Source organism: Chiloscyllium punctatum, chromosome 35 (genome assembly GCF_047496795.1).
Source record: "Chiloscyllium punctatum isolate Juve2018m chromosome 35, sChiPun1.3, whole genome shotgun sequence".
Lineage (NCBI taxonomy): Eukaryota > Metazoa > Chordata > Chondrichthyes > Orectolobiformes > Hemiscylliidae > Chiloscyllium > Chiloscyllium punctatum.
In genome coordinates, this window is record NC_092773.1 from 21,501,553 (window position 1) to 21,529,313 (window position 27,761).

Consider the following 27,761-nt stretch of genomic DNA (forward strand, 5'->3'; position numbering starts at 1 on the left):
TCCTACCCTCCAGAATCAGCAAGAGACAAAGTGAAGAGCAACTTCAAACTGCAACACGACCCTTCACACTCTGTGTGCAGTGCCAAACAGTTCAGGATCTGAATCAAAGATCGCAACACTCAAGTTCACTTCCCCTTGACAGCCCCTTCAAAGGGAGGGAACCATTTGGAGGGGTCCATAACACAAAGGGACAACTCAGGGCTGGCAACAATGAATTCGATGTACAACAGGATGGGCTTCTGTGTCAGACTTTAGCAACAACAGGAGGCCATTCAGCCTTTCTGCTTTGCAACTGGAATGTGACTGATTTGCTTACTTTTACCCACCTTTGCTCCATACTCCTTGATGCCTGTATTCAAGGCTATCAAGGGGTACACCTCAGAGATTTTCTCATGCCTGACTGCTCTGCAATACTGGTAGCCCACAAAACAAACTTGACTAAACATATATACATTCACCCAGAACTTAAGTCATACAAATCTCCTTTCTCTGCCTTAAATGGAGAACCCCTGATTAAACTGTATTCCCTAGTTCTTGATCCAAAGGGAAACCTCCTCTCGGCATCCTCCTTGCAAAGACGCCCTCAGAATCATATGTGTTTCAACAAGAATCCTTGAATCTCCAAAGAATATTGGCCAAACACTCCCTCACAAGTCAACCTTCTTAATCTTAGGAGCTAGTCAAGCAATCCTTCTCTGAACTGCTTCCAGTGCAGGTGTATCTCTCCTCTAGTAAGAGAGCCAAAACTGAACACAATACGCTAGGTATCCTGGCAAGGTCCTTAAAAGCCGGGGGTTTAAAAAAAAGCAAGTCAATCTAGAGCTCATGGGCCAATTTGGAACATAAATCTCACGTCCAGCTTTTGAAAACCAAGTTTGTGTATAAATTGGTGAGATACCAGAGGCAGATAGTACAGTTTCACTGAGCCAAGGAGCCACAATTCAAGGCTTTTGAAAACAAAGCAGGGATCATGTATTCTTGTTTCTTTGATTAATATTGGGAAACCGAAGATACGATTAGGAAGCAGTGGCAGAATTAATGTCTTGCCTGAAGAAGTTGTGAAGACAGAAGAGCTGAAAGGAGTGTGGGGTTCTACAGCTCTGCAATCCAGGGAAAAGACAGTCAGAGATAACGAGCCAAATTCAAGGTTCTGGACAGGCAAGGAGAAAGAGGGAGAAATACAGTGTCCCATTAACAAACTTAATTTCATCTCATGGCCCAAGAGCAGTAAAGACAACGGCTGAGAAGAAATTCTCTGGTTGCCTTATTCAGAGTTTATGGCAAGTGAAAATTCAAAATGCAGGGCACTCTTGCATTCTCCCCTTACATTTAATGGTATCACCACTGCTGAATCACTTCCCGTCAACACTCTCAGGAATACAATTGACTAGAAACTAGCTGGACTATCCATATAAATTCTGTAGCTGCAAGAATCAGTCAGAGGCGGAGAATTTTGTAGTGAGTAACTCACTTCCTAACTCCCCAAAGCTTGTCCACCATATATCAGGCAAAAGTGCCTTGCATGGATGAGTACAGGTCCAACAACACTCAGGAAGCTCAAAACCATCCAGGGGAAAGCAGTCTACTCGATCGACACCCTAGCCATCACCCATAATGTTCAGTGCCTTCACCACCGACACTCAGTAGCAGTAGTGTGTGTGACCTACAAGTTGCACTGCTGCGACTCACCAAAGCTCCTTAGACAGCACCTTCCAAACCTATGACCACTACTATCTAGAAGGACAAGGGCGGTAGACACATGGGAACATCACTCCCTGTAAGTTCCACTCCAAGCCACTCACTGTCCCGATTTAAAAATATACTGTCGGTCTTTCACTGTCAGCTGGGTCAAAATCCTCCCTAATCACACTGTGTGTGTGTGTGTGTGTGTCTGCACCAAATAGACTGCAGCAGTTCAAGCAGGCAGCTCATGACCATCTTTGTCAGGGCAATTAGGGAGAGGCAGCAAATGATGGACTTGCCACATCCAAAAATGATAAGGAAAATAAAACATACTTATATATGCCAAGACAACAGAAACAAAAAAAAACCTGACAATCCTGACATAAGACAAACTGCTCTACAGGGCAACAGCTCTTGAACTCTATCCAACTTGACAACGTTGCTGACCGTAAGTTTTGAGTAGGAGGGCCCTTCTCCAACATTTCCAGCTGGACTATCTCGGCAGGGATTCACTTCAGATGACCAACAACCAGTATGACAGGAAAAGTCAAAGCAAAAAGTCTATTTGTTTTGGCAGGGGCTGCTCTTGCATATTCTTTAAATTAGGAAAAGTAGGTTCAAGCTACTGCCCAGCAATTCAGATTTTTTTTTAAACTCATCAATGTGGGAAGGAGTTGTATTCAAAATCAATGATAAAAATAATCTATTCAACAGCTTCAGGGCAGCAGAGTGGCTCAGTGGTTAGCACTGCTGCCTCACAGCACCAGGGACCTGGGTTTAATTCCCACCTCGGGTGACTGTGTGGAGTTTGCACATTCTCCGTGTGTCTGCATGGATTTCCTCCAGGCGCTCTGGTTTCCTCCCACAATCCAAAAGATGTGCAGGTTAGGGTGAATTGGCCATGCTAAATTGCCCATAGTGTCAGGTGCATCAGTCAGGAGTTAATATAGGGTAGGGAAATGGGTCTGGGTGGATTACTCTTCGGAGGGTCGGTATGGACTTGTTGGGCCGAAGGGCCTGCTTCCATACTGTAGGGAATCTAATGTCATCAGTAAACACAAGGTGAGTGGGTGTGATGTCACTAGGAATGTATCTCTCAGGGCAGATTCAGTATGCGTTCAGTATCCATTATGATCAGCCTTGGACGGCTGTTCTTCATGTCCCATTTCCACAGCAAGCAGGCACATCTTCCCCAGCCCATCTTCAGTCTTGTTCAGATTTTCTGTGGAAGGTCAAAACCACTCAAATCACTCACCAGTGTGCACTATGATGAATGTAGGCAACGAGAAGGTATGCCACTGAGAAGTGGGACTTTTGTTGGCTTACAGGGTACAAAGAGTGTGCTTATAGGCACTATGTGGTTTCAGAAGAGTACCTGTGCTCTTACTGAGGTCCTGTGTGCCATGCTAATTTTCACTCAGTGCTGTTCTTTACAAAAATTGGGAAGTTCAACGCGTGCTGGAGCAGGAGGCCTCTCAACCTGTGTTGGTCTCAATGTCCCAGAAATAACCCTCAAGGCTTCCCACAAATGTGCATAGGTGTAAATGTTGGTCTGGCATCTCCTGACCCAGGCTGAGCTGCAGCACACTGCTTTAGGAAGTGTCAACCAGTGAACAGTGCATTGGTTCTCTTGATCCATGGGATAGCTGCCCATTTCCATGTGAAATTCACCCTCATTTTGAACCTGGCTCCTGTCTTTTGCAGGTCGATCAACGTTTGGTCAGGAGTTGCTGCTGAACTATTTTGGCATCAGAAAGGTGCTGGTATCATAGAGCTCGAAAATAAGTTCTTCCCTGTCCTCCGAGTAATTTAAGTGGAAGGCCAAGTCTTGGCAGCACTTTGGATGATGCCTCCATTTTCTGAAGGAGACATTGGGAGAGCATCCACCTTCGGTGAGGGCTTTCTCAATGACCCAACATTCTTTATCTACCTGGGGAAGCCAGCAGAGAGAAAATATTCCTGCTGGTTGGGCAGCTGAGATAAGCTGTAAAAATTCGGGTCCGACTTTTCAGGATGTGGTGAAACACAAGGTGGAGCTGATGACCAATCAATTGATATGTCTGAATTACAAAAAGAAAATTTTTCCATCAATGCTGGACTCAAACATCACAATTATTTATTTTAGCCCAAAACCAAGAAAAAGAATCATGTTTTTGTGCAGAGATTGTGAACTGAGTAAAAAACCCGAGGAAGGGAATTATACGTTGGTTTCTTGTCTGATAAGACTATTCCTGGACAATGGATATCTGATAGAACCGTACTGTACTGTGCATGAGCATCAAAGAAAAAGCTTATTATTGTAAAATGTCTTTGGGAAACTGCAAAAAAAATCCCCAGAGCACTTCACAGCCAGTCACATGCTAGTGAACAGTAGATATGCTTAGAGAATGCACAGCAAGATCCCCGAAAGAACAGTTTGATGAATGGACAGTGAAACTTGTGACTCAGATGTGAGGAAACCTCGTCTGCTCTGCTTTGAAGTAGCCACCAGATCACTTATATACATTGAAACAAAGAATTATGACACTTCCATATTTCCTCAAATCCAAGTGTTTTAGGTAACACAGCACTTCTGCAATACTATCTTGCTGACGGTGAAATGATTCCTCATTATTATCACACTGCAGCGTAGCACCCCCTCAATACTTTTACTTTGACGGTGCCATGCTCCCTCAGGGATTGCTCTTTGGCATTACAGTGCTTCTTCAGAACTGCATTTCTGCAGTGGTGCCTCAGTATCATCCTTCCAATCGTGCAGTACTCCCTCAACAATGACCCTCTAAGAATGCAGCACTCCCTCAATACTGACCTGAAAGTGCGGCACTTCCTTAGTACGAACCCACCAACAGTGCGGAACACCCTCATAATGTGTTGACCCTTCGACAGTGCAGCACTCATTCAGAAATGATGAGAGGGAGTGGATTAGATGGATTGGGTCAAAAAGGTGAATGAGGAAGGGGAGGAGATAGAAGAAAGAGAGAATGGGCCATGGGCTTGGAGAGCAAGGGAGAAGACAAGGATGAGGTAGAAGAAAGAGCTGGGGAGGAGGCAAGGAGCTGAGGGGAGTGGAATAAAGAGGAGGGCAAGATTTGAGAAAAACAACAGTCTGCTGAGGAACTGATTACTTTTTATTGGATCTGCAGTTCTCCTGAATTTTGCTTTCTGATGTCTGCATTTTCATACAAATCTTTTGAGTACTTCCTATGTTTGGGAAAACTGTAGCCCTGCCTCAGGCCTGTAATAGGTGACCTTTCAACATCGACCTGCATTACTGGATCTAACAGCAGGCTTCACCTCAATCTGTGACGCAAAGAAAAACAGCAGGCAAAGCCTCCAGATTGTTACGAATGAGAAACCTTAGTGGCAGAAGGCGGGTACAAACCTTGAGAAAGTGTTCCGGGCGTAATGCATGATGCTATCGAAATCATACGTCTCTCCCAAGGAGTCCACCTCTTCCGGGTCCATCTTGAGGAAGTTGTACTCTTGCCCTGCAAAAGGGTTCAAGAAGAATGTGTGGCCCAAGGTCTAAGCAATTAAGCACAAGTGGGCATTTTCTCTACACATGATAGACATGTGGCTTTCCAAGTACACCTCACCACAAAAAAGATATTGTGTATAGGGAGGATGTGTGTATGAGAGTGTTTGGAGTGGGTTGGGGTTTATTCGAGCGATAGAGTCCTATAGCACGGAGACAGGCCCTTTGGCCCAAACTGGTCCATGCTGACCAAAATGTCCACCAATGCTAACCCCATTTCCCTGCACTTGGCCCATATCCTTCTAATCCGCTCCTGTCCATATATTTGTCCAAATGCCTTTTAAATGTTGTTAATGTACACACCTCAACCACTTTCGCTGGCAGCTCATTCCATACGTGTACCACCCTCTGTGTAAAAAGGTTGCCCCTCAGGTTCTTTCCCTTCTAACATTGAACTAGTCCTTGATTCCCTAACCCTGGGAAAAAGATTGACTGCATTCACCCTATCCATACCTCTCATGATCTCATACACTTCTGTAAGGCCACCCCTCAGTTTCCTACGTTCTACTGAAAGAAGTGTGAGCTGGTCCAACTGCTCCCTATAACTCAAATCATTGAATCTCAGCAACATCCTTGTTAATTTCTTCTGCATTCTTTCCAGTTTAAAAACATCTTCTGATAACAAGGTGACCAAAACTGAACACAATGCTCCAAGTGTGCCCTCACCAACATCCTGTATGACTGCAACATAACTTCTCAAGTATTATACTCAATGCCCTGACTGATGAAGGCCAGAAGCCTTCTTCACTGCCCTGTCTACTCTGACTCCACTTTCAGAAAACCGTGTACCTGAACTCTAAGATCCCTCTGTTCCACTACACCCCTTAAGGCCCTCCCATTTATCATGAAACTCCTACCTTGATTTGACTTTCCAAAATGCAAGACCTCACACTTATCTAGATTAAATTCCATTTGCCTTTGCTCAGCCCATTTACCCAGCTGATCAAGGTCATGCTGCAATTTCTGATAACCTTCCTCACTGTCCATGATACCGCCTATTTTAGTGTCATCAGCAAACTTACTAATCATGCCTTGTACATTCTCATCCAAATTATTGATATAAATAACAAACAGTAATGGATCCAGCATCGATCCCTGAGACACTCCACTCATCACAGGCCTCCAGCCTGACAAGCATCCTTTCACTTTTCTCTCTGCTTCCTGCCGTCAAGCCAATTGTGCCTCCAATTTGCCAGCTCGCCCTGGATTCCATGTGATCTAACCTTCCAGAGCAGCCTACCATGTGAAACCTGATCAAAGGCCTTACTGAAATCCATAAAGACTACGTCAACCTTTGTGGTCACTTCATCAAAGAACTCTAACAAATTGGTGAGGCATGATTTCCCAATCTCAAAGCCTTGCTGACTACTCCTAATCTATACCTCAGAACCTTCTCGAGCAATTTATCCAAATGTCCATGTCTTTCTCCAGGGTGAACAGAGGAGAAATATTCATTGAAAACCTTGCCCATCCCCTGCGGTTCTACACATACATGTTCACTTTGATCCTTGAGGGGTCCTATTCTCCCTCTCGTTACTCTTTTTCCTTTAATATACTTAAAGTACCTCTTTGGATTCAACCTAACTTTCCCAGCCAAGGCTATCTCGTGCCCCCTTTTCGCCCTCCTGATTTCCTTCTTCAGTAAACTCCTGTATTCCCTATATACCTCTAGATATTCCTTTGATCCTAGATGTCTTGAACCACGTCTCCTTCTTTCTTCTGGTCAAAGCCTCAATATCTTTGTCATCCGGGCTTCCCTATTCCTGCCAACCTTGCCCTTCACCCTCACAGGAACATATGGCACAGTGGCTCAGTGGTTAGCATTGCTGCCTCCCAGTGCCAGGGACCTGGGCTCGATTCCAGTCTGCTTGGAGTTTGGACATTCTCCCCGTGCCTGCGTGGGTTTCCACCAGGTGCTCTGGTTTCCTTCCATACTCCAAAGATGTGCAGGTTAGGTGAAGTGGCCATGCTCAATTGCCCATATTGTTCAGCAATGTGTGGGTTAGGTGCATTAGTCTGGGGTAAACATGGAGGTAAAAACAATGACTGCAGATGCTGGAAACCAGATTCTGGATTAGTGGTGCTGGAAGAGCACAGCAGTTCAGGCAGCATCCAAGTAGCTTTAAAATCGACGTTTCAGGCAAAAGCCCTTTATCAGGAACAAAGGGGTAAACATGGGATAATAGAGTAGGGGAATGGTTCTGGATGGGTTACTCTTCCAAGGGTCGGTGTGGATTTGTTGAGCTGAAGGGGCTGTTTCCACACCGTTGGGATTCGAAGTAAATATCGACCTTGAACTTGAGCTATCTCACTTGTGAAGACCTCCCACTTGTCGGAGGTCCCTTTGCCTGCAAACAAACCACACCAATCAACCCCTACACGCATCTGTCTTACTCCATCAAAATTCGCCTTGCCCCAATTTAGAGCTTGAACCTATAGACCAGTTTTTCCCCTGTCCATAACTATTTTATAATTCATAGAGCTATGGTCACTGGTCTCAAAGTGCTCCCCCAGTGTCACCTCTATCACCTGTCCTGCCCTACTTCCCAAATATAGGTCAAATTTTGCCTCTTCCCAAATAGGACCCTCTATATACTGTTTGAGGAAACTTTCCTGATTGCACTTAACAAATTCCAGCTGATCTAAGACCTGAACACTCTGGCAATCCCAGTCCATGCCAGAAAAATTAAGATCCCCTACAATGACAACCCTATTGCTCCTGCAAGTCTCCCCAATCTCCCTGCATATTTGTTCCTCTAATTCCCCTTGCCTATTTGGGGGCCTATAGTACATCCCCTAAAACGTCACCATCGCCAATCTAGTTTAAACCCTCCCTTGTAGCACAAGCAAACCTGGCCGCCAAGATATTGGTCCCCCTCCAGTTCAGGTGTAACCCATCCCTCTTGACCAAGTCACCTCTGCCCCAATGATCTAAAAATCTGAATCCCCGCCCCTGCACCAGTTCTTGAGCGAAGCATTCATCTGTCATATCCTGCTGTTCTCACCCTCACTATCATGTGGCATTGGAAGCAATCTGGAGATTATCACCAGAGTGGTCCTGGTTTTTAATTTTTTTTCCTAGCTCTCTACAATTACTGTGCAGGACTTCATTCCTATTTCTACATATGTTCTTTATGCCAATGTGCACAATGACTTCTGGCTGCTCACTCTACCCCTTGAAAACGTTCTGCAGCCGCTCTGAGACATCCTGGACCTTGGCACCTGGGAGGCAACACACCATCCTGGATTCCTGTTTGCAGCCACAGTGTCTCCTGTCTGTCCCCCAACCAGCGAGACTCCTATCACTAAGGTCCTGTTGACCTTTACCCTTTCCCGCTCTGCCCCAGAGCCAGTCGCAGAGCCACCAACCTGGCTGCTGCTGCTTTCCCCTGAATGGTCATCCCCCAGAAGATTATCCAAAATGGTATACTTATTTTTGAGGGGAATGGCCACGGGGATTCTTGCACTCTCTGCCTACTCCCTTTGACATTCCTGGTGATCACCCAACTACACTCTGCCTGCACCTTAGGTGTGACCACCTCACTAAAACTCTCATCTATGATGTGCTCAGCATCTCGGATGATCCTGAGTACACCCACCTCCAGCTCCCGAACACGGTCACCCAGGAGCTGCAGCTGGGTGCATATCCCACAGATGTTGTCATCAGGGTCGATGGAAGTCTCCCTGAGCTCCCACATCCTGCAGGAGGAACATGCGACTTCCCTCACTGGAGGAACATGCGACTTCCCTCACTGCCATCTCATCTGCTGTAAAACTAAAAACTATTTTTTAGAAACCTAATGGAAAACTAATAGAATAGAAAACGATTCTTGACCAAATTCTGACACACAATTTCAAGTCCATTATCTTTCATGGGGAATGCGTGTCACTGTGAAAGGCCAGCATTTGCTGCCCACTCTGAATTGCTCTTGAATTGACAGGCTTGCTCGGCCTTTTCAAAGGGCAATTAGGAGTTAACCATGTTTCTATGATCTGGAGCCACATGTAGGCCAGACCATGTAGGGAAGGCAGATTTGCATATCAGATGCTCTATTTTTTAAATGACTATTGTAGTTGTCATGGTCACAGTTACTGAAATGATATTTTTAACTCATCAATTGAACTAAAATTCCACTGTGGTGGGATTCAAGCCCATGTCCCCATAACATTAGCCCTGTCCTCTGGTCCAGCAGCATGCCATAGTCCAGTGACACTACCACTACACCATCACCTTCCCAGTCAGAGAAGTTCCCTAATCACGTTGAAGGTGTATAGAAGAAGTGAGGTGTAGCTTGTATTCATATAGCACCTTCTGGTCCTGCATCGGCACTTGATCCCACAACCCTCCGACTTAGAAGGAAAAGGTAGCAGCCACCCTTACCTGGCTGGATGTTCTCCCTTACGATGGTCACATGGTGGTCTCGGTCAGGCCTCGTGTGCTCGTGCCAGAATCCAATGACGTGGCCCAGCTCGTGCACGACAATCCCAAATTTGTCGCAGTTCTTCCCGATGGAGATGGCCTGGGGTCCTCCACCTCTCCGACCCACATAGGAACAACAGCTGTAGAGAAGTAATCCACACAGAGCCTTGTGAGAAATGGAAGGGGCCTTTCGTTTCTTGGTGGACCGACAATATCTCTGCCAATTCTGAACAGTCCTCACCCCACCATGTCCCTCACCCTCAGTGCTACAGCTACCATTTGGACGTGGGACATTGACACTGGGGTGGGCAGATGGCTAGCCTCATATGACTTCAACTTAAGATCAACCCCAAAATTTGTCCAATCGTCCTTTCCCAATCTATTAATACACTGCTCCCATGCTAACATCACGGAAAAGAACTTAAGCAACAATTCTATTCCAACTCCCCATGCCCCCAGCCTGACACAAAGCCCCACTTTTCAAGGAGCTGATAGGGGCTGAAGGAAGTAGAGGCAAAGGGAGGGGAGGAAATGGGAAAAGAGGAGGAAATGGTTCAAATGACATTCTGAACAGAACATTTCCACTCCTACAGGCCCTGGCAGGTCAGCATTTACATTTTGAGTCCTCCGTTGGCTGTTAAGATGTGAGGTGGGACTCTAATCCAGAGCTCAGGGCTCAGATCCAGGAACATTACCTGGGTGCACATTCCCCCCAGCTCACTCCCCTCCCATTTATCTCCCAGCCCCCTCGCACACACCCCTCCGCCCCCACAATTCCTGATGAAGTGCTTATGGCCAAAACATCAATTTCTCCTGCTCCTCGGATGCTGCCTAACTTGCTGTGCTTTTCCAGCACCACACCTGTTGACTCTGATCTCCAGCATCAGCAGTCCGCACTTTCTTCCCTCACAGTAAGTGGAAAGTGATCAAATTATCCCCTTGGTTTTGCAATGTTATTTGAGGGAGAAATATGAACAAATATAAATTGCCCTCCTTTGAAAAAACCAGGCACTTGGGGCTTCAGGCGAAGAAAGGGGGATTAATTTCAAGTTAGTGCTGGGCTGCTCAGGGGAGAGGAATCACTTCTTCAGACATTGGGTAAATCTGGATCTCATTCTTCCCCGATAAAGAAAAAACTCTGGAGTAGTTTGTAAACTTCAAACCTGAGACTGAAAGATTTCAGTTGTATTTGTGATAGGGAGCCAAGTTAAGCAAACAGGGTTTGATAGAAAATTATCTGTTCATGGAACAAGGGCATCTCTGGCAATGCTTGTATTTGTTGCCCATCCTTACTTGCCCTTGAATGGCTTGCTAGGGCCATTTCAGAGGGCAGTTAAGAGTTATCCACATTGCAATGGGTCTCTCTTACAGGCCAAACTTACAGGATGGGAAATTTCCCTCCATAAAGGACATTATTAAACCAAAACCATCAAAGATAGCATTGTGGTTTCCAATTCCAGGTTTTTATTAACTCAGTTAGAATTCTACCAGCTGCCACTGTGAGATTTGAACCCACATCCCCTGAGCACTAATCTGAGCTTTTGGATGACAAGTCCACTGGCTTCACCACTGTCACCTGGATACAGAATAACAGCAATGATCTGGTTTCACTGTGGAAAAAGCCCAAAGAGCACAGCGGCCTGTCCTTCTGCTCGATGTTCATGTGGTGAAGGGAGAAACTTTGCTGTTACATGCTTGCATGCCGCCTGTTATTATTTCCCCACAGCCGAAGGGCCAACTGCTTGAAGGGTTTCACGCTGCTTGTGTCACGAGAATAAATCACATCTCACACTCCACATGATGGCTCTTGGTGATCTTCCATCACAAGAACTGCATTAGGTACCCTAACGACAGGCCAAGAAGTTTGTTGACACCAGCTCTCATCGGCACAAGGCGACACGCAACACTTCACATCTGTTCCTTCAGGAAACTGTTAAATCCCCTCTGACAAAGGTATTTGTTTCACTTCTGGGCCCCTATGGGATACAGGTTCATGTTTACAATTGAAACTCTCCGACCTCAGTGTCCGCAGAACGATTTGAGATTAGGTAAATGTTTTACAAGGCATTGACTTGACATTAGGCTGACCTGACTGGCTGTGGGCATCAGCAAATTGTGGCAAAGCAGAGGAGAACTGTCCCCACAGACAGCTGGCATAGGCATGGCTTCCTTCTGTGCTGAAACTGCTCTACTATCCTTAATCGTCAGTGAGTAGTCAGCTGCGTCAGGGGTGCAGCTATGGGAGTCAGTAATACTGACACTGGAGCTGCCCGATGTTACAATAGCCAAGTCAGTTCAAGACCTGTGATGGGGGTGGAGGCCAAAGCAACTGGTTGTAGAACACAGATTCGGGACCACTGCTGCCAGGATTGAGCTGAGTACTGTCTTGAAAGATAGATTCAGTTGTTACTTCCAGGGTGAATGGCCACCATCTTTGCTTTATGACTCTGACAGTTAAACCAAAAGTAGTGCATCTTTAAAGGTCACGATCTCTTGCTTTCAAGGGCCATGTCTGAAAACCCTTTACTGATCTGAGTTCTGTTAATGAGTGTGGATCTACATCTTAACATTGCCACTTCATTAAACGCCATTGTTTCATTCCAAGATGTCCACTTGGGGGCAATGAAAAATGTCACACTGACGAATTGAACGATGTTTGTGATGTGAGGCCAAAACTCGATGAGTAGAAAGAATTGTACTCTGCATCTAACCCTCAGCTATAATTGCCCTGTGAATATTCGATGGAGACAGTGCAATAAGAGCTTTACTATGTATCAAAACCTTGAGCTGCATCTCTCCTGAGAGCGCTTGATGAGGGCAGTGTAGAAGGAGCTTCACACTGTATCTAACCCCAAACTGTACCTGGCCTGGGTGCATTTGATGGGGAGAGTGTAGAGGGAACCTTAATCTACACCTAACCCTGTCTTGTTCCTGCTCTGGAGTGTTTGGCTGGGAGAGTGCAGAGGGAGAGTTTCCTCGGTATCTAATTTCATGCTATACCCGCCCTGCAAAACGCTGGTACTCAAGTTCTGAAATGCAAGTGTTTAATTCCCAGCATTAATCATGCTTTTATTCGATGAACATCCATCACTTTTATGAGCAAAAACATCATTAAAATGTTGTTTTGATTGCCAAGCTATTTCCCGCTGTTGACACAGTGTTAACCCCCTGAGAAATGAATTCTATTAGTCGTAAAACCTCATCTGTTCCTGTTAAACTCTTTCATGAAAATAAAAAAGGCAAAGGTTTAAAGCCCCCTATTTTACTTTGCAATATTCCCTTCCATCTTGTTGAATTTAATTGCGGTCCAGGAACATGCATATGCAATGATCCGTGTTCACAAACACATTACATTGAACCATAAGCACAGAATGAGGCCTTTCTGCCCAATGTGTCCATGCCAGTTTATTCAGCAAGCTTCCAATTTGACCGATTCTCCCCTTTCCCTTTAACCCTGTGCAGTTTTCCTTTTATCACCAATTCCTTTCGGCAAGTTACAATTGAATCTGTTTTCACCAGCTTTCCAGGGAATCCATTCACGACCATAATAACAAACACTCTCGACTCATCAGCCCCTCTGTTTCCACTGTCCTGAGTTATAGATGTTAAGTGCGTCGGTGTCAGAGGCATTGGTTCCTCTCAGACACTTACCCACAGGGTCTGTACGTGAAAACAATATAGCTTTCTTCATCTGTGCGTTCCAGGAATGTGACACAGGTATGCTTCTCCCAGTGCCTCATCGCCTGCCTGAAGATAGCTCTCTGGCTTCCTGTAAAACAGCGTAGATTCTATTCAATCATTTCAGACAAGCCAAGCAGAAAGCATAAGGCAGCTTCAGGATGCACACCTGCAGTGAGCCATCCCATTCTAATCCCTGCTGGTGCCTGCAAAATGCTCTCCTCAACTCCTTACCCTCTTTCTGCCGATTCACTTCTCAACGCTGTGCATAGAATGAATGATAGCCAAAGTTGCAATCTCCTGCGAGACTGCAAGCCTACCATAGGCACTTATCCAAGCAAGATTTACACTGACAGATTAGCTGCTTCTACGTCTTTTATGAAATTAATTCCTGCTCTCTCATTGCCTGCTTGCTTGACATCCCCAATCTCCTAACCCAAATATTTTACTTGCTTTTTCAAACCCAGGATCTAACCATTTGTTTAAGTAACTTTTAGTTGTCAGTACATTCAATACATAGGAACAGCTCAGTAAATCAAAGCCAACTTGCCAAACAATCAGCACCCTTTTCTTTGAGAGGCTAAATTGGTGTGACTCTTTGACGTTTGGCAGTTTTTTCTTGTCCTGATGAGCGCAGGACAAAAAGACTCTTCAAGGATATTCAAAAATAGTTGTGCGTTCATCTTAATGAATCCCAGTGAGCGGATTGGTCCAATTAAGGTAGGCTGGATTCCACTGAAGGAAAGGGATACCACTCACCAGTGAAATTTCCTCCAATCACGTAAGGGATCACTCCCTCAGGCCAGACGCGTTCAGGGCGGGAGGTGGAAGCTCGGCGTGTTCGACTACGAGTCTCGTTCTTCCGGAACTTTCTGCCCCTTCTCTTGCCTCTTGCTTTCCGCGGTCTATCACCTACACAGGAGCAGAAGGAAGTCTGAGAACAGGCAATCGCACAATTTCCAACAAAAAGCAATCCTGTAGTTCAGGTTAGATATGAGAGCCGTGTGAAGCAATGGATTCAAACATGGTGTATCGTGGGGGCGAATTCTACTCAGTTCAGTCTCCAGATTTTGTTGAAAAGGGTCAGGAGAGGAGACAGACTTTTAAGGAAAATGTCTGCTCCAAAATGACAGCTTCCCAACAACACAGCAAGAAGACAGGAACACAGAATAGTTGCAGCACTGACAGAGTCCATTGAGACTGTCAAACCCCGTGCCAGCTCTCTGCAAGAACAACTGGACCTGTCCCACCACACTGAAGAATCAGAACAAATTCTCCCCCTCTCTATAGTGAGTTCAAAAGCTGAGCGTCCACCAGCTTAGCCATTTGGCATGTTAAAGGTTCGTATGCAGATGTTCACGTGGCAGTGAAATCTGCCTGACTGTAATGGAAAGCTTTCAATAAAAGCTGTATTTAGCTTTCCCTCCCCATTTCCCATCACCAACTTCTCCACCCTCTGATCTCTGCTGGACAGATTAATTCTCATTGAAAGAAGGCACCAGTTTAGATCGCCCATTCACATGTGTACTGGGTGAGTGCCAGCCAGAATCTAGCCTGAGGGAGCCAGGGTAGAGCCAGGACCCACAAGTGTTCACTTCCTAAACAGCTGCACAGCAATCTGAAGCGGGATTCCTGCCCCATTTGCAATATCCAAATAACCCAATGGAGCTTCATTAATATGGCAGGGATAGTGTGCACTTTTACCTCGTCGTGCCTTGCTGCTGAGTCGGCCCACTCTACTGTCCCTCGAGAGGCTTGTTTCGTTTGAGTGCCGATTGCTGAGCTGATCTGAGGGGGAAAGTAAAAGAACTGTTCATTTTATTTTCGTCAGTTCAACAGGAATCACTGTCAGAATTTAAGGTGCTAAGTTTGTTTCCAAAATTATTAATGTCATTATCAAACAACTGTACAATAGACACATGCTGTCCAACTCCCCTGATTGACAGAAGTTTTATCCAATTGAATTGGCTTATGTTAAACCCAGGAAACGATGATTGAGTGTTGGAAGTTCTTGTTTGTGTACTGAAAGAGTATGGGTACACAAGTATATATGTGACAGATGAATACATTTGCATGTCTGTGTGTATTTATAGCAGCTACGTATATGAAAGTACATGTGTGGTGTATACATTCATGCATGCATATGTGTGCAACTGTATTTATTTACTTCATTCACGGGGTGAGTGCTTCACTGGCACATTGCTGTGGGTTTGCAATCACACGTAGACCAGACCAGGTAAAGATGGCAATTTCCATTCCTAAAGGACATTAGTGAACCAGACAGGGTTTTCCAAAAATCGACAATGGCTTCACAGTCATGATTAGACACTTAATTCCAGATTTTTATTGAATTCAAATTCCACCATCTGCCATGGCTGAATTCAAACCCAGAACGTTGCCTGGATTAAGAGACCAGTGATAATACCACAAGGCCCCTGTCTCCCTCTGTTTGCGTGTAAGTAAATGAGTGTTTGTGACTTAATGTGCAACCATGCAGGCGTCTGAATGTGTCAGAGTATGGAGGAGTATATATGTGTGAGAGAATGAGTTTGTATCCATAAGTATATCTATGGGAGTGTATGTGTGACAATGTGTACACATATGTGTACAAATGTTTTGATCACAGAATCATTTTATTCTCACAATGTGTGCAAGCTACGGTGTATGCATTTCTGACAGTGTATGAAAATAAGTGAGTGTACTAATGTGTGTTGCAGCATATGCAAGTGGGTATATGTGGCTAAGGCAGATCTCGGCATGATATTCCATGGATTCACACCGCATAGTGTTCAACAGCCAGTTCTGGAAGGAAGTGCAGAGAAGGTGAACATGTAGAACAGTACCTAATGATGGTTAGTGCCTTCAAGACGAAATGGGCAGAAAAAAAATCAGACTTCACTGTAATGATAAAGAAAGTGGAACACAGGGTAGACCACAAATTTTAAACAGGGCAAAGTCGGTTGGAAATTTTGCTTTTTAAACAAAATCCATGCTGAAATATATCGCAACAACTACTGACTGCAGGTTATACATGTGAAACAAAGAACTGGCCGACAGGTTATCACGATGACCCTGGATTACTGAGATAATACAGGTGGACCCAGTCACCTCTCTCATCCCTGAGTAAGTAATTTGCTGGTACATTCCTCTAACACAAAGCTGGTGTTGTGTTACACCCCAATTGTATTTAATTTCAGTAAATTCAGGACCTTCAGCTCTCACTCTTAAAGCATTGGGATGCTTTACTTCTGAAACAAGTAAAGTCTGAGGTGCAAGGTACCGTCAAGTTTGTAAAGAGGAGGAAATAAAGGCAAGTCTAAATTTTAAAAACATACAGGGTCAAGTGGAAACTAAAGAGTTACAATTCATGGTGTCCTAATACGTTCTGTTTAAAATCAATGCAATTAGGGAACTGTAGTGCAGTGGTAATATTACTTACTTCATAATTATGAAGCCCAAACTAATGTTCTGGAAACATAAGTTGATATTCAATCACTGCAGCTCAGCAATTTAAAGTTAATGAACCAATCTAGACTAAAATGCCAGTCTCATTTCTCATGATCATGAAGCTACTGCATTGTCATAATTCACTTCAGGGGAGGAAATCTGTCAATCTTACCTGCTTTGGCCTACACTGTCTCCAGCCTCACAGCTCTCGATACTTGCCCGAACCCTGGAAATGCCTCTTGTGCCATTTGTTTGTACTGAAGTGCTTTAGAAAAGACCATGGCAAGTGGAGCTACACCACATGGCCTCCAGGGATCCAAGGTGTCAGCTCACTACCCCTTTCACATGGGCGCTTTGGGATTGGTCATAACTGCTGGCCTAGACAGCAAGGCTGGCTTTGCAATAAATGCATTCAAAGAAAGGATGCTACAGACCGAGGATCAGACATCTGGCTTATTCACAAAATATTGGATTCCTTTAACACCTTAGACTAATAAAAAAACACTGCCATGCTCAAATTAAAAACTAACATCAGCTATCATTTATAGACGCACTGAGTTAGGATGTCATGTTGTGACCATACAGGACATTGGTGAGGCATTCAATTGTGGTCTCCCTGCAATGAGAAAGATGTTGTGAAACTTGAGAGGGTTCAGAAAAAATTTACAAGGATATTGTCAGGGTTGAAGGGTTTAAGCTAAAGGGTGAGACTGAAATAAGCTGGGGCTTTCTTTCCCTGTTGCATTGCAGTCTGAGAGGTGACCTTAGGGGGGTTTCATCAATCATGAGGGGCACCGATAGGGTAAAGAGCCAAGGTCTTTTTTTCCAGGGTAGGGGAATCCAAAACTGGAGGGCATTGGTTTAAGGTGAGAGGGGGAAGATTTAAAACACACCTAAGGAGTAATGATTTTGCACAGAGGGTGGTGCATTTATGGAATGATGACAGAGGAGGTGGAGGACACTGGTAAAATTACAACATTTAAGAGACATGAATAGGAAAGGTTGAGATGGATATATGCTAAATGTTGGCAAATGGGACTAGATTAATTTAGGATGTCTGGTTGGCATGAACGAGTTAGACCTAACGGTCTGTTTATGTGATATACAACTCTTTGACTCTTTAAGAGGGCTGTACTGATTAGTCATTGAGATGTACAGCACAGAAACAGACCCTTCGGTCCAACTCGTCCATGCAGACCAGATATCCCAACCCAATCTAGTCCCACCTGCCAGCACCCAGCCCATATAACTCCAAGCCCTCCTAATCGTATACCCATCCAGATGCCTTTTAAATGTTACAATTGTACTAGTTTCTATCACTTCCTCTGGCAGCTCATTCCACACATGTACCACCCTCTGCATGAAAACGTTACCCTTAGGTCTCTTTTATATCTTTCCCCTCTCACCCTGAACCTATGCCCCTCTCCTTCTGGACTCCCCCACCTCAGGAAAGAGAGTTTGTCTATTTATCCTATCCATGCCCCTCATGATTTCTAAACCTCTGTAAGGTCACCCCTCAGCCTCCGACGCTCCAGGGAAAAGAGCACTAGCCTATTCAGCCTCTCTCTATAGCTCGAATCCTTCAACCCTGGCAACATCCTTGCAAATCTTTTCTGAACTCTTTCAAGTTTCACAACATCTTCCCGATAGGAAGGAGACCGGAATTGCACGCAATATCCCAAAAGTGGCCTAACCAATGTCCTGTACAGCTACAACATGACCTCCCAACTCCTGTACTCAATACTCTGACCAATAAAGGAAAGCATACCAAACACCTTCACTATCCTATCTACCTGTGACTCTACCTGCACCCCAAAGTCTCTCTGTTCAGCAATACTCCCTAGGACATTACCATTAAGTATATAAGTCCTGCTATGATTTGCTTTCCCAAAATGCAGCACCTCACATTTATATAAATTAAAATCCATCTGCCACTTCTCAGCTCTTTGGCCCATCTGATCAAGATCCCGTTGTAGTCTGAGGTACCCTTCTTTATTTTGGTGTCATCTACTAACTTACTAACTATACCTGTTATTCTCACATCCAAATCATTTATATAAATGATGAAAAGTAGTGGACCCAGCACCGATCCTTGTGGCACTCCACTGGTCACAGGCCTCCAGTCTGAAAAACAACCCTCCATTACCACCCTCTGTCTTCTACCTTTGAGCCAGTTCTGTATTCCGTGAGATCTAACCTTGCTAACCAGTCTCCCATGGGGAACCTTGTCGAACGCCTTACCGAAGTCCACATAGATCACATCCACCGCTCTGGCCTCATCAATCCTCTTCATTACTTCTTCAAAAAACTCAATCTAAGTTTGTGAGACATTATTCCCCATGCACAAAACCACGTTGACTACCCCTATCCTTTCCAATTACATGTAAATCCTATCCCTCAGGATTCCCTCCAACAACTTGCCCACCACCGACGTCAGGCTCACTGGTCTATAGTTCCCTGGCTTGTGCTTACCACCCTTCTTAAACAGAGTCCTATGACCACGTTAGCCAATCTCCAGTCTTCCGGCACCTCACCTGTGACCATTGATGATACAAATATCTCAGCAAGGGGCCCAGCAATCACTTCCCAAGCTTCCCACACAGTTCTAAGGTACACCTGATCAGGTCCCGGGGACTTATCCACTTTGATGTGTTTCAAGATATCCAGTACATTCTCCTCTGTAATATGGACATTTTTCAAGCTGTCACCATCCATTTCCCTACATTCTACATCTTCCATGTTCTTTTCCACAGTAAACACTGATGCAAAATACTCGTTTAGTATCTCCCTGATCTCCTGTGGCTCCACACAAAGGCCACCTATTCTCTCCCTAGTTACCCTTTTGTCCTTAATGTATTTGTAAAAACCCTTTGGATTCTCCTTAACTCTCTTTGCCAAAGCTATCTCATGTCCCCTTTTTGCCGTCCTGATTTCCCTCTGAAATATACTCCTCCTGCCTTTATACTCTTCTCAGGATTCATTCTATCTATGTTGTCTATACCTGACATATGCTTCCTTCTTTCTCTTAACCAAACCCTCAATTTCTTTAGTCATCCAGCTTTCCCTACAACTACCAGCCTTTCCTTTCACCCTAACAGGAACATACAGTCTCTGGACTCCTGTTATCTCATTTCTGAAGGTTTCCCATTTTCCAGCCATCATTTTACCTGCGAACATCTGCCTCTAATCAGCTTTTGAAAGTTCTTGCCTAATACCGTCAAAATTAGCCTTTCTACAATGTAGAACTTAACTTTTAGATCTGGTCTATCGTTTTCTATCACTAATTTAAAACTAATGGAATTATGGTCGCTGGCCCTAAAGTGCTCCCCCACTGACACCTCAAACACCTGCCCTGCCTTATTTCCCAAGAGTAGGTCAAGTTTTGCATCTTCTTAAGAAGTGTAAACTGAACAGTCCTACAGCCTGTGTTTCTCTGCTACTGCTCTGCAAATCTTTCTTTTTTAAATGAATTTGAATAATACCTGAAATGTTGAGATGGAATGTGTTTCCTCAACCCTTTCAGAGGGTGCATTCCCAACAACTTACATTTGAAAACTACTCTCAGTCTACTCTAAACTCTTCGGCCAGTTATCATATAGCTGTTTCTCCGGGATACCAACTGCCCCACATCAGAGGGAATGGGATTCTCACTTAAACTGTTAACACCCTGCTGCATTCCTGTATTCCTGTTCTGCAGTATACATGAGAATAAAAATCTGAACCAAAAACTAAAATCATTTAATCAAAGTTACAAGGTTCATTTGACAGGCTTCCTGGTCAGCAGGACTGCTGTCTGTGGCATCATCTTGAAAAGAAACAAGGTGTAAAGACTTCCAGTTCACTTGGCAAGCACCGTTCAGACAAATTTCCACTCAGTGGAACCTCAGAAAGGAAAATAAGCCTGGAGTTTTATGAACGGAATACTCTTAGCTCTGTTACGGGGCAGTCCTCAGCCTGACCATTCCATTTGCTCATCTTTGCCAGCAGCCACCCTTCTGGACCACTGTCTCACAGGAAGGCTTCAACATATTTTTTCTTTATTCACGGCTTGTGGGTGTTGCTGCTCAGGTCAGCATTCACAGGCTCATCCCTAACTGCTCTTGAGTTGGTGGTGAACTGCCTTCCTGAATAAGACGGTGTGGCTCTCTTGGCTGTTTCAGCGGGCAGTCAAGAGTCAAGCACGTTGCTGTGGCCAGGAGTCACACGTCCTTCATCGTCCAGTTGCTTGACATTTCAGTAAACCACCATGTTCTCATGCTAACATTTCTGTCTTTGCTCTGCTCTGGTATTCCAATGAAGCTCACCACATGCTGGAGGAGTAGCATATCATCTTCTACATAAGCAATTTACAGCCTCAAGGATTCAACGCTGTGTTCAACAGCTTTGGAGTATGACCTCTGTCCTCCAATTTCCTTACCTGCACCACCCTCCCTGGCCTTGTTTTGTTTGGGTCTTATTGGCGCTACTCTCAGCAGCACAGATCCATTTTCTTCTTTTCACAGCTAACATTCACCCTAACTTACATCTCTATTTCTCCTTACCTAACACTGCCACTGCCTTTGTCTTTTGCTCTGGGTTCTCTCACTATCGATTCTACTTGTTCCTCCTCCCCCACTGTCATGAGCATATCAACCATCATTTTCTACGTCCATTCAGTTCTGATGAGGTGTCATACTAGACTTGAAATGCTAACTCTGTTTCTTAGAGGTTGAGGGGTGACCTTATAGAGGTTGAGAGAATCATGAGGGGCATGGATAGGATAAATAGACAAGGTCTTTTCTCCGGGGTGGGGGAGTCCAGAACTAGAGGGCATAGGTTTAGGGTGAGAGGGGAAAGATATAAAAGAGATCTAAGGAGCAACTTTTTCATGCAGAGAGTGGTATGTGTGTGGAATGGGCTAACAGAGGAAGTGGTGGAGACTGGTACAATTGCAACATTTAAAAGGCATCTGGATGGGTATATGAATAGGAAGGGTTTGGAGGGATATGGGCAGGCAGGTGGGATTAGGTCGGGGTGGGATACCTAGTTGGCATGGACAGCTTGGACCAAAGGGTCTGTTTCTGTGCTGTAAATCTCTATGACTCTAACTCCACAGATGTTGCTCAGTTTCTCCAGCACTTTCTGTATTTATTCAGATTCCGAGCATCTGCAGCACTTTAATTTTATTTCAAGTAGGCCAGACTGGCTAAGGATGACAGATTTCCGCCCCTAAAGGACATCAGTCAACCTGACGGATTTTTACAATACTCCAGCAGCTCCAAGATCATCAGGCGAGCATGTTATTCCAGATTTCATAGAATCCCTAAAGTGTGGAAACAGGCCCTTCAGCTCAACAAGTCCATACCAACTGTCCGAAGAGGAACCCACCCAGACCCATTCCCCTACCTTCTTACTCTACATTTACCCCTGACTAATGCACCCAACTTACACATCTCTGAACACTATAAGCAATTTAGCATGGCCACTTCACCCAACCTGCACATCTTTGGACTGTGGGAGGAAACCGGAGCACCCAGAGGAAACCCACACAGATTATTAATCCATGCCTTTGGTTTTCTAAATCCAATAATTTGGCCACTATAATACCATAACTCCTACAGATTGAAGAATATAACATGTTCTATTACAAGCTATTCCAGTCTGATACTCTGGTGCAGAATGAGTCACAGTGCAAAAATAGTGCAAGTCTTTCTTTCAACAGCAATGGTGGAGTAGAAAGCAGCAGCAAGACAAAAAAGGGTTTTAAAAAACCTTACATTTAAATAGCACTTTTCACAACCTCGCCCCAAAGGACATCCCAAAGTGCTTGAGAGTCAACCAGCTACCTTCTGAAGTGAAGTGCCTGTTGGAAAGCTGTCGAAGGACAGGAGTGGAAAGTCCCAAGAAGAAATAATCATAATCGTATCAGATAGAAAGAGATATTGAGAAAGATAGACATGGAGATAGAGTAAATGAGACCAAGAGTGTCACAGGATTTGAACAAGACACAGTGCAAGAGAACACGAACAAGGCAGAGTGTGAGAGAACATGAACAAAGCAGAATGGAAGAGTGCAAGAGACCATGAACGATAGTTAGGAAGTGAAAGAGTGTGCACGAGAAAGGGAGAGAGGGAATGAGTTTGTAAGCACGGAAGAATGCGACAGAGTGTTTGACGGAGAGAATAAAAGAATGAGGGAGACTTAGAATGAGACACACAGAAAGCAAGACAAATCCAGAGAAGACAGAGAGCGAAGTTTCACGAAGGGAAAATATTTAAATTTAATAATCACAGAAATGTCATGGTGTCCTATTAAACACTATGATACAGATGTTATTAGATCTTCTTCTGGTATAAGGCAGAATTAAACAGATGCTCATTAAACATCAACATCCACTGAGCTAAATACAGAATACTGGGAGACAGATTTGATCTGCGCAGCTTCCAAAACAAACCAGCTATTCAAACACACCCAATATTTACAAGGCAGAAACATTTCCTCTAAGTTTAAAAATACCTAGGCAACACTGCAGCTCCCTTCACACAATACAATAAACTTGGTGATAACTCCAAATTGGTAATAACTGCTTTTCTTTGTCATGGGGCTCGACTGGCAACACATGTAAAAGCTAAGCTTCGAACAAACAGAGCACTGTGGATCACAACAACTTGCATTTCCAAAACAGTTCATGCTAAAAACAAATCCCAAAATGCTATCTAACTGGAAGTAGGTAGGGAAACAGGCATGGCTTGAACAGGATGCTAGGTTGAGAGAAGACTTGCATTTGCACAGCACCTTTCGACACTTCAAGACATTCCAAAGTGCTTTATGGCCAATGAAATACTGACCGAAATGTCATCACTGTTGTAATGTAGCCAATGTGTGTGCAGGAGCTCCCACACACAGCAAAGAGGCAAACAATCACAGCACCTTGTTTAGTTAGTGAGTGAAACTTGTATTATTTTCATTGGACAGGCCACCAGGAACCCCCCACCTAAAATACTTTCATGGGTTGAGGGCAGTCGGCGCCTTGGATATCTCATCAAAATGCAGTGAGGCAGCCCCTCCAAAAACGTAGCAACCTCTCAGTGCTGCACTGTAGTGTCTTCCAGGATTTCCATCAATGCACCTCTGCAGTGCTGCTTGAGACTAGAATATGAGTCCGTGACCAGTTAAGCTGTCGCTGAAAAGGTGCACCTCAAGAAATGACGAGGCAAAGAATTGAGAAGGAGTCTGAGAGTGTGTGGCTGAGGATAGATTTGCATATTTCATAGGTCAGAGCAGTGAGATATACACACCCTCCCTAACAGCATTATGTATCCCTACCCTACGTGGACTGCAGCTGTTGAAGAAGGCAGCTCGCTACCACCTTCTCCAGGGGCAATTAGGAATGGGCAACAAATGCTAGCCTAACTAGTGATGCCCACACATCTCATAAACAAATAGATGAATGAGGATCAAAGTGATGGGACATGGGGAGTGAATGTGGGATCAGGCACTGACTGTTTCTCGTGTGGCTCAGAGTTTGGACATACTACTGAAAAGATGGCAACATGTCTAAAAAGGTGACAAGAAAATTTGGACAAGGGCTTCAACAGCATCAGGTGGCATCAGCAATGAGTGAGGACAGAGCCATCAATGGTATTGGTTGGACCTGAGGCCAGGTTGCCAAACTAGCAACTGGAATAAAAACAGGAAATGCTGGAAGAATCTGAAAGCAACTGTGGAGACAGAAACAGAGTTAATGTTCACAATGACAAAATGAAGGGGTAGCATGGTAGCGCAATGGTTAGCACTGCTGCCTTGCAGCATCAGGGACCCGGATTCAATTCCACCCTCATGCAACTGTCCGTGTGGAGTTTGCACATACTTCCCATGTCTGTGTGAGTTTCCTCCAGGTGCTCCAGTTTCCTCCCACAATCCAAAGTTTTGCAGGTTAGGGTGGATTGGCCATGGGAAATGCAGAGTTATGGAATTGGGAGGTGGTCTGCAGAGGCTCAGTGTTGACTCAAAGGGCCAAATGGACTGCTTCCACATTGTAGGGCCTCTATAAGTTCAATGAAGGTCTGTGATAAAGTGGACACACAATTGATTAAATGACAGATTATCATTAGCATTATTTGAATGGTAATTTTATGAGGAAGAGTGATGTATAAAGGGATCTGGTTGTCCTTGTACACTAAGCAGTGAAAGATGGTGCAACAAACAATTAGAAAGACAAATCTAGATTAGCCTTCATTGCAAAAGGAGTGGAGCTCAAAAGTAGGGATGTCTTACTGCAGCTTTACAAGGACTTGGCGAGACCACACCTGGTACAGTATATGCAGTTTTGCTCTGCCTATTAAAGTAAGGATATACTTGCATTAGAGGGAGTGTAGCAATGGTTCACTGGGCTGATACTGGGAATGGCAGGACTGCCCTATGAGAAGCGACTGGTTCAGCTGGGCCTGCATTCACTCAAGCTGAGGAGGAAGAGAGGGGATCTGATTGAAACGTATAGAATTGTACAAAATACGGAGATTTGGGATTGAAGGTGATTTAGCGGTTTGGATCAGAAATTGGCGAGCTGAAAGAAGACAGAGGGTAGTGGTTGATGGGAAATGTTCATCCTGGAGCTCAGTTACCACTAGTGTGCTGCAAGGATCTGTTTTGGACACTGCTGTTTGACATTTTTATAAATGATCTGGATGTGGGAGTAGAAGGATGGGTTAGTTAATTTGTGGATGACACTAATGCAGACAGAGTTGTGGACAGTGCCGAAGGATGTTATGGGTTACAGAGGGACATCGATAAGATGCAGAGCTGGGCTAAGAAGTGGCAAATGGAGTTTAATGCGGAAAAGTGTGAGGTAGTTCACTTCGGAAGAAGTAACAGGAATACAGAATACTGGGTTAGTGATAAAATTCTGGGCAGTGTAGATGAACGGAGAGATCTCGGTGTCCAGGTGCATAAATCCCTGTAAGTTGACAGCGCTGAAAATGTGTTGCTGGAAAAGCGCAGCAGGTCAGGCAGCATCCAAGGAGCAGGGGAATCGACGTTTTGGGCATGAGCCCTTCTTCAGGAATGAGGAAAGTATGCCAAGTGGGCTAAGATAAAAGGAAGGGAGGAGGGACTTGGGGGAGGGGCGTTGGAAATGCGATAGGTGGAAGGAGGTTAAGGTGAGGGTGATCGGCCGGAGTGGGGGTGGGGGCGGAGAGGTCAGGAAGAAGATTGCAGCTTAGGAAGGTGGTGCTGAGTTTGAGGGTTGGGACTGAGACAAGGTGGGGGGAGGGGAAATAGGGAAACTGGAGAAGTCTGAGTTCTTCCCTTGTGGTTGGAGGGTTCCTAGGCGGAAGATGAGGCACTCTTCACCTCTGGAACACCTGGACAAACCAACCTAACCACCCCGTGGCTCAACACTTCAACTCCCCCTCCCACTCCACCAAGGACATGCAGGTCCTTGGACTCCTCCATCACCAGACCATAGCAACATGACGGCTGGAGGAAGAGTGCCTCATCTTCCGCCTGGGAACCTCCAACCACAAGGGAAGAACTCAGACTTCTCCAGCTTCCCTATTTCCCCTCCCCCCACCTTGTCTCAGTCCCAACCCTCGAACTCAGCACCACCTTCCTAACCTGCAATCTTCTTCCTGACCACTCCGCCCCCACCCCCACTCCGGCCTATCACCCTCACCTTAACCTCCTTCCACCTATCACATTTCCAACGCCCCTCCCCAAGTCCCTCCTCCCTACCTTTTATCTTAGCCCGCTTCGCACACTTTCCTCATTCCTGAAGAAGGGCTCATGCCCAAAATGTCGATTCCCCTGCTCCTTGGATGCTGCCTGACCTGCTGCGCTTTTCCAGCAACATATTTTCAGCTCTGATCTCCAGCATCTGCAGTCCTCACTTTCTCCTGAAAGTTGCCACCCAGGTTGATAGGGTCACTAAGAAGGCATATGGTGTGTTGGCGTTTATTGTTAGGGGGATTGAGTTTTGGAACCATGAGATCATGTTTCAGCTATATAAGATACTGGTAAGGCCACACCTGTAGTGTTGCGTACAGTTCTGTTCACCGCATTGTAGGAAGGATGTGGAAGCTTTGGAAAGGGTTCAGAGGAGATTAACTGGGATGCTGCCAGGTATGCAAAGAGAGCCTTATGAGAAAAGGCTGAGGGAACTGAGGCTGTTTTCGTTGAAGAGAAGAAAGTTGAGAGGTGACTTAATTGAGATGTCTAAGACAATCAGAGGGTTAGATAGAGTGGACAGTGAGAGTCTTTTTCCTCGGATGGTGAAAGCTCACATGAGGGGACATAGCTTTAAATTGAGGGGTGATAGATTTAGGACAGATATCAGGGTAGTTGCACTGCCTGCAACAGTAGTAGACTCGCCGAAGTTAAGGGCATTTAAATGGTCATTGGATAGGCATATGGATAACAACAGAACGGTGTAGGTTAGATGGTCATCAGATTAATTTCACAGATCGGCGCAACATCGAGGGCTGAAAGGCCTGTACTGCGCTGTAACATTTCATGTTCTAATTCTAACGGGGCTGTTCAGAGTAGATGCACAGAGGATGTTTCCCCCGGGTGGGGAGTCTGGAACTGGTTAGCCATTTAGAACTGAGATGAGGGAACACTTCTTGCTCAAAGGAATTCTCTCAAACAGAAGGCTGTGGAGGTCAAATCGCCGAATTCTTTGAGATTTTAAGGGCATCAAGGGGCATGGGGAGAAAGGCGCTGATATGGAGGATCAGTCACGATCACACTGAATGGCAGAGAAGGCTTGAAGGGCCAAATGGCCTATACCTGCTCCCAGTTTCCACATTTCTAGAAGGCCAGGTTCTCCAGAGCCGAAGAGAATGGAGACGGAGGTAAGGAAGAGAACTGAAGATATACCTGGGGCAAGTGGGCTGCTGAAAGAAAAAATAAAAGCAAAACAAGCAAATGAAATGTGGGCAGAGATCAGTGTCTCAAACTGTTGAGCTCAGTGTTGAGTGGAAGGCTGTAAAGTGAAATTGCAAGAGGAGTTGCTGCTCCTGA

General features: G+C 45.0%; 1 protein-coding gene across 2 annotated transcripts in view; it reads right to left on the bottom strand.

The window, feature by feature from the left end:
* LOC140459761 (bone morphogenetic protein 1-like) overlaps positions 1–27,761 on the bottom strand; it is a 130,065-nt gene that overhangs the window by 52,448 nt on the left and 49,856 nt on the right. The window contains exons 3-7 of one of the 2 annotated variants that reach the window (XM_072554264.1): positions 15,021–15,125; positions 14,076–14,228; positions 13,290–13,407; positions 9,600–9,778; positions 5,066–5,171 (exon numbers count right to left, since the gene is read on the bottom strand). In XM_072554264.1, coding sequence (XP_072410365.1) covers positions 5,066–5,171; positions 9,600–9,778; positions 13,290–13,407; positions 14,076–14,228; positions 15,021–15,125 — 661 coding nt within the window. The remainder of the gene's footprint in view (positions 1–5,065; positions 5,172–9,599; positions 9,779–13,289; positions 13,408–14,075; positions 14,229–15,020; positions 15,126–27,761) is intronic. The other variant, XM_072554265.1, reaches the window with a different exon arrangement.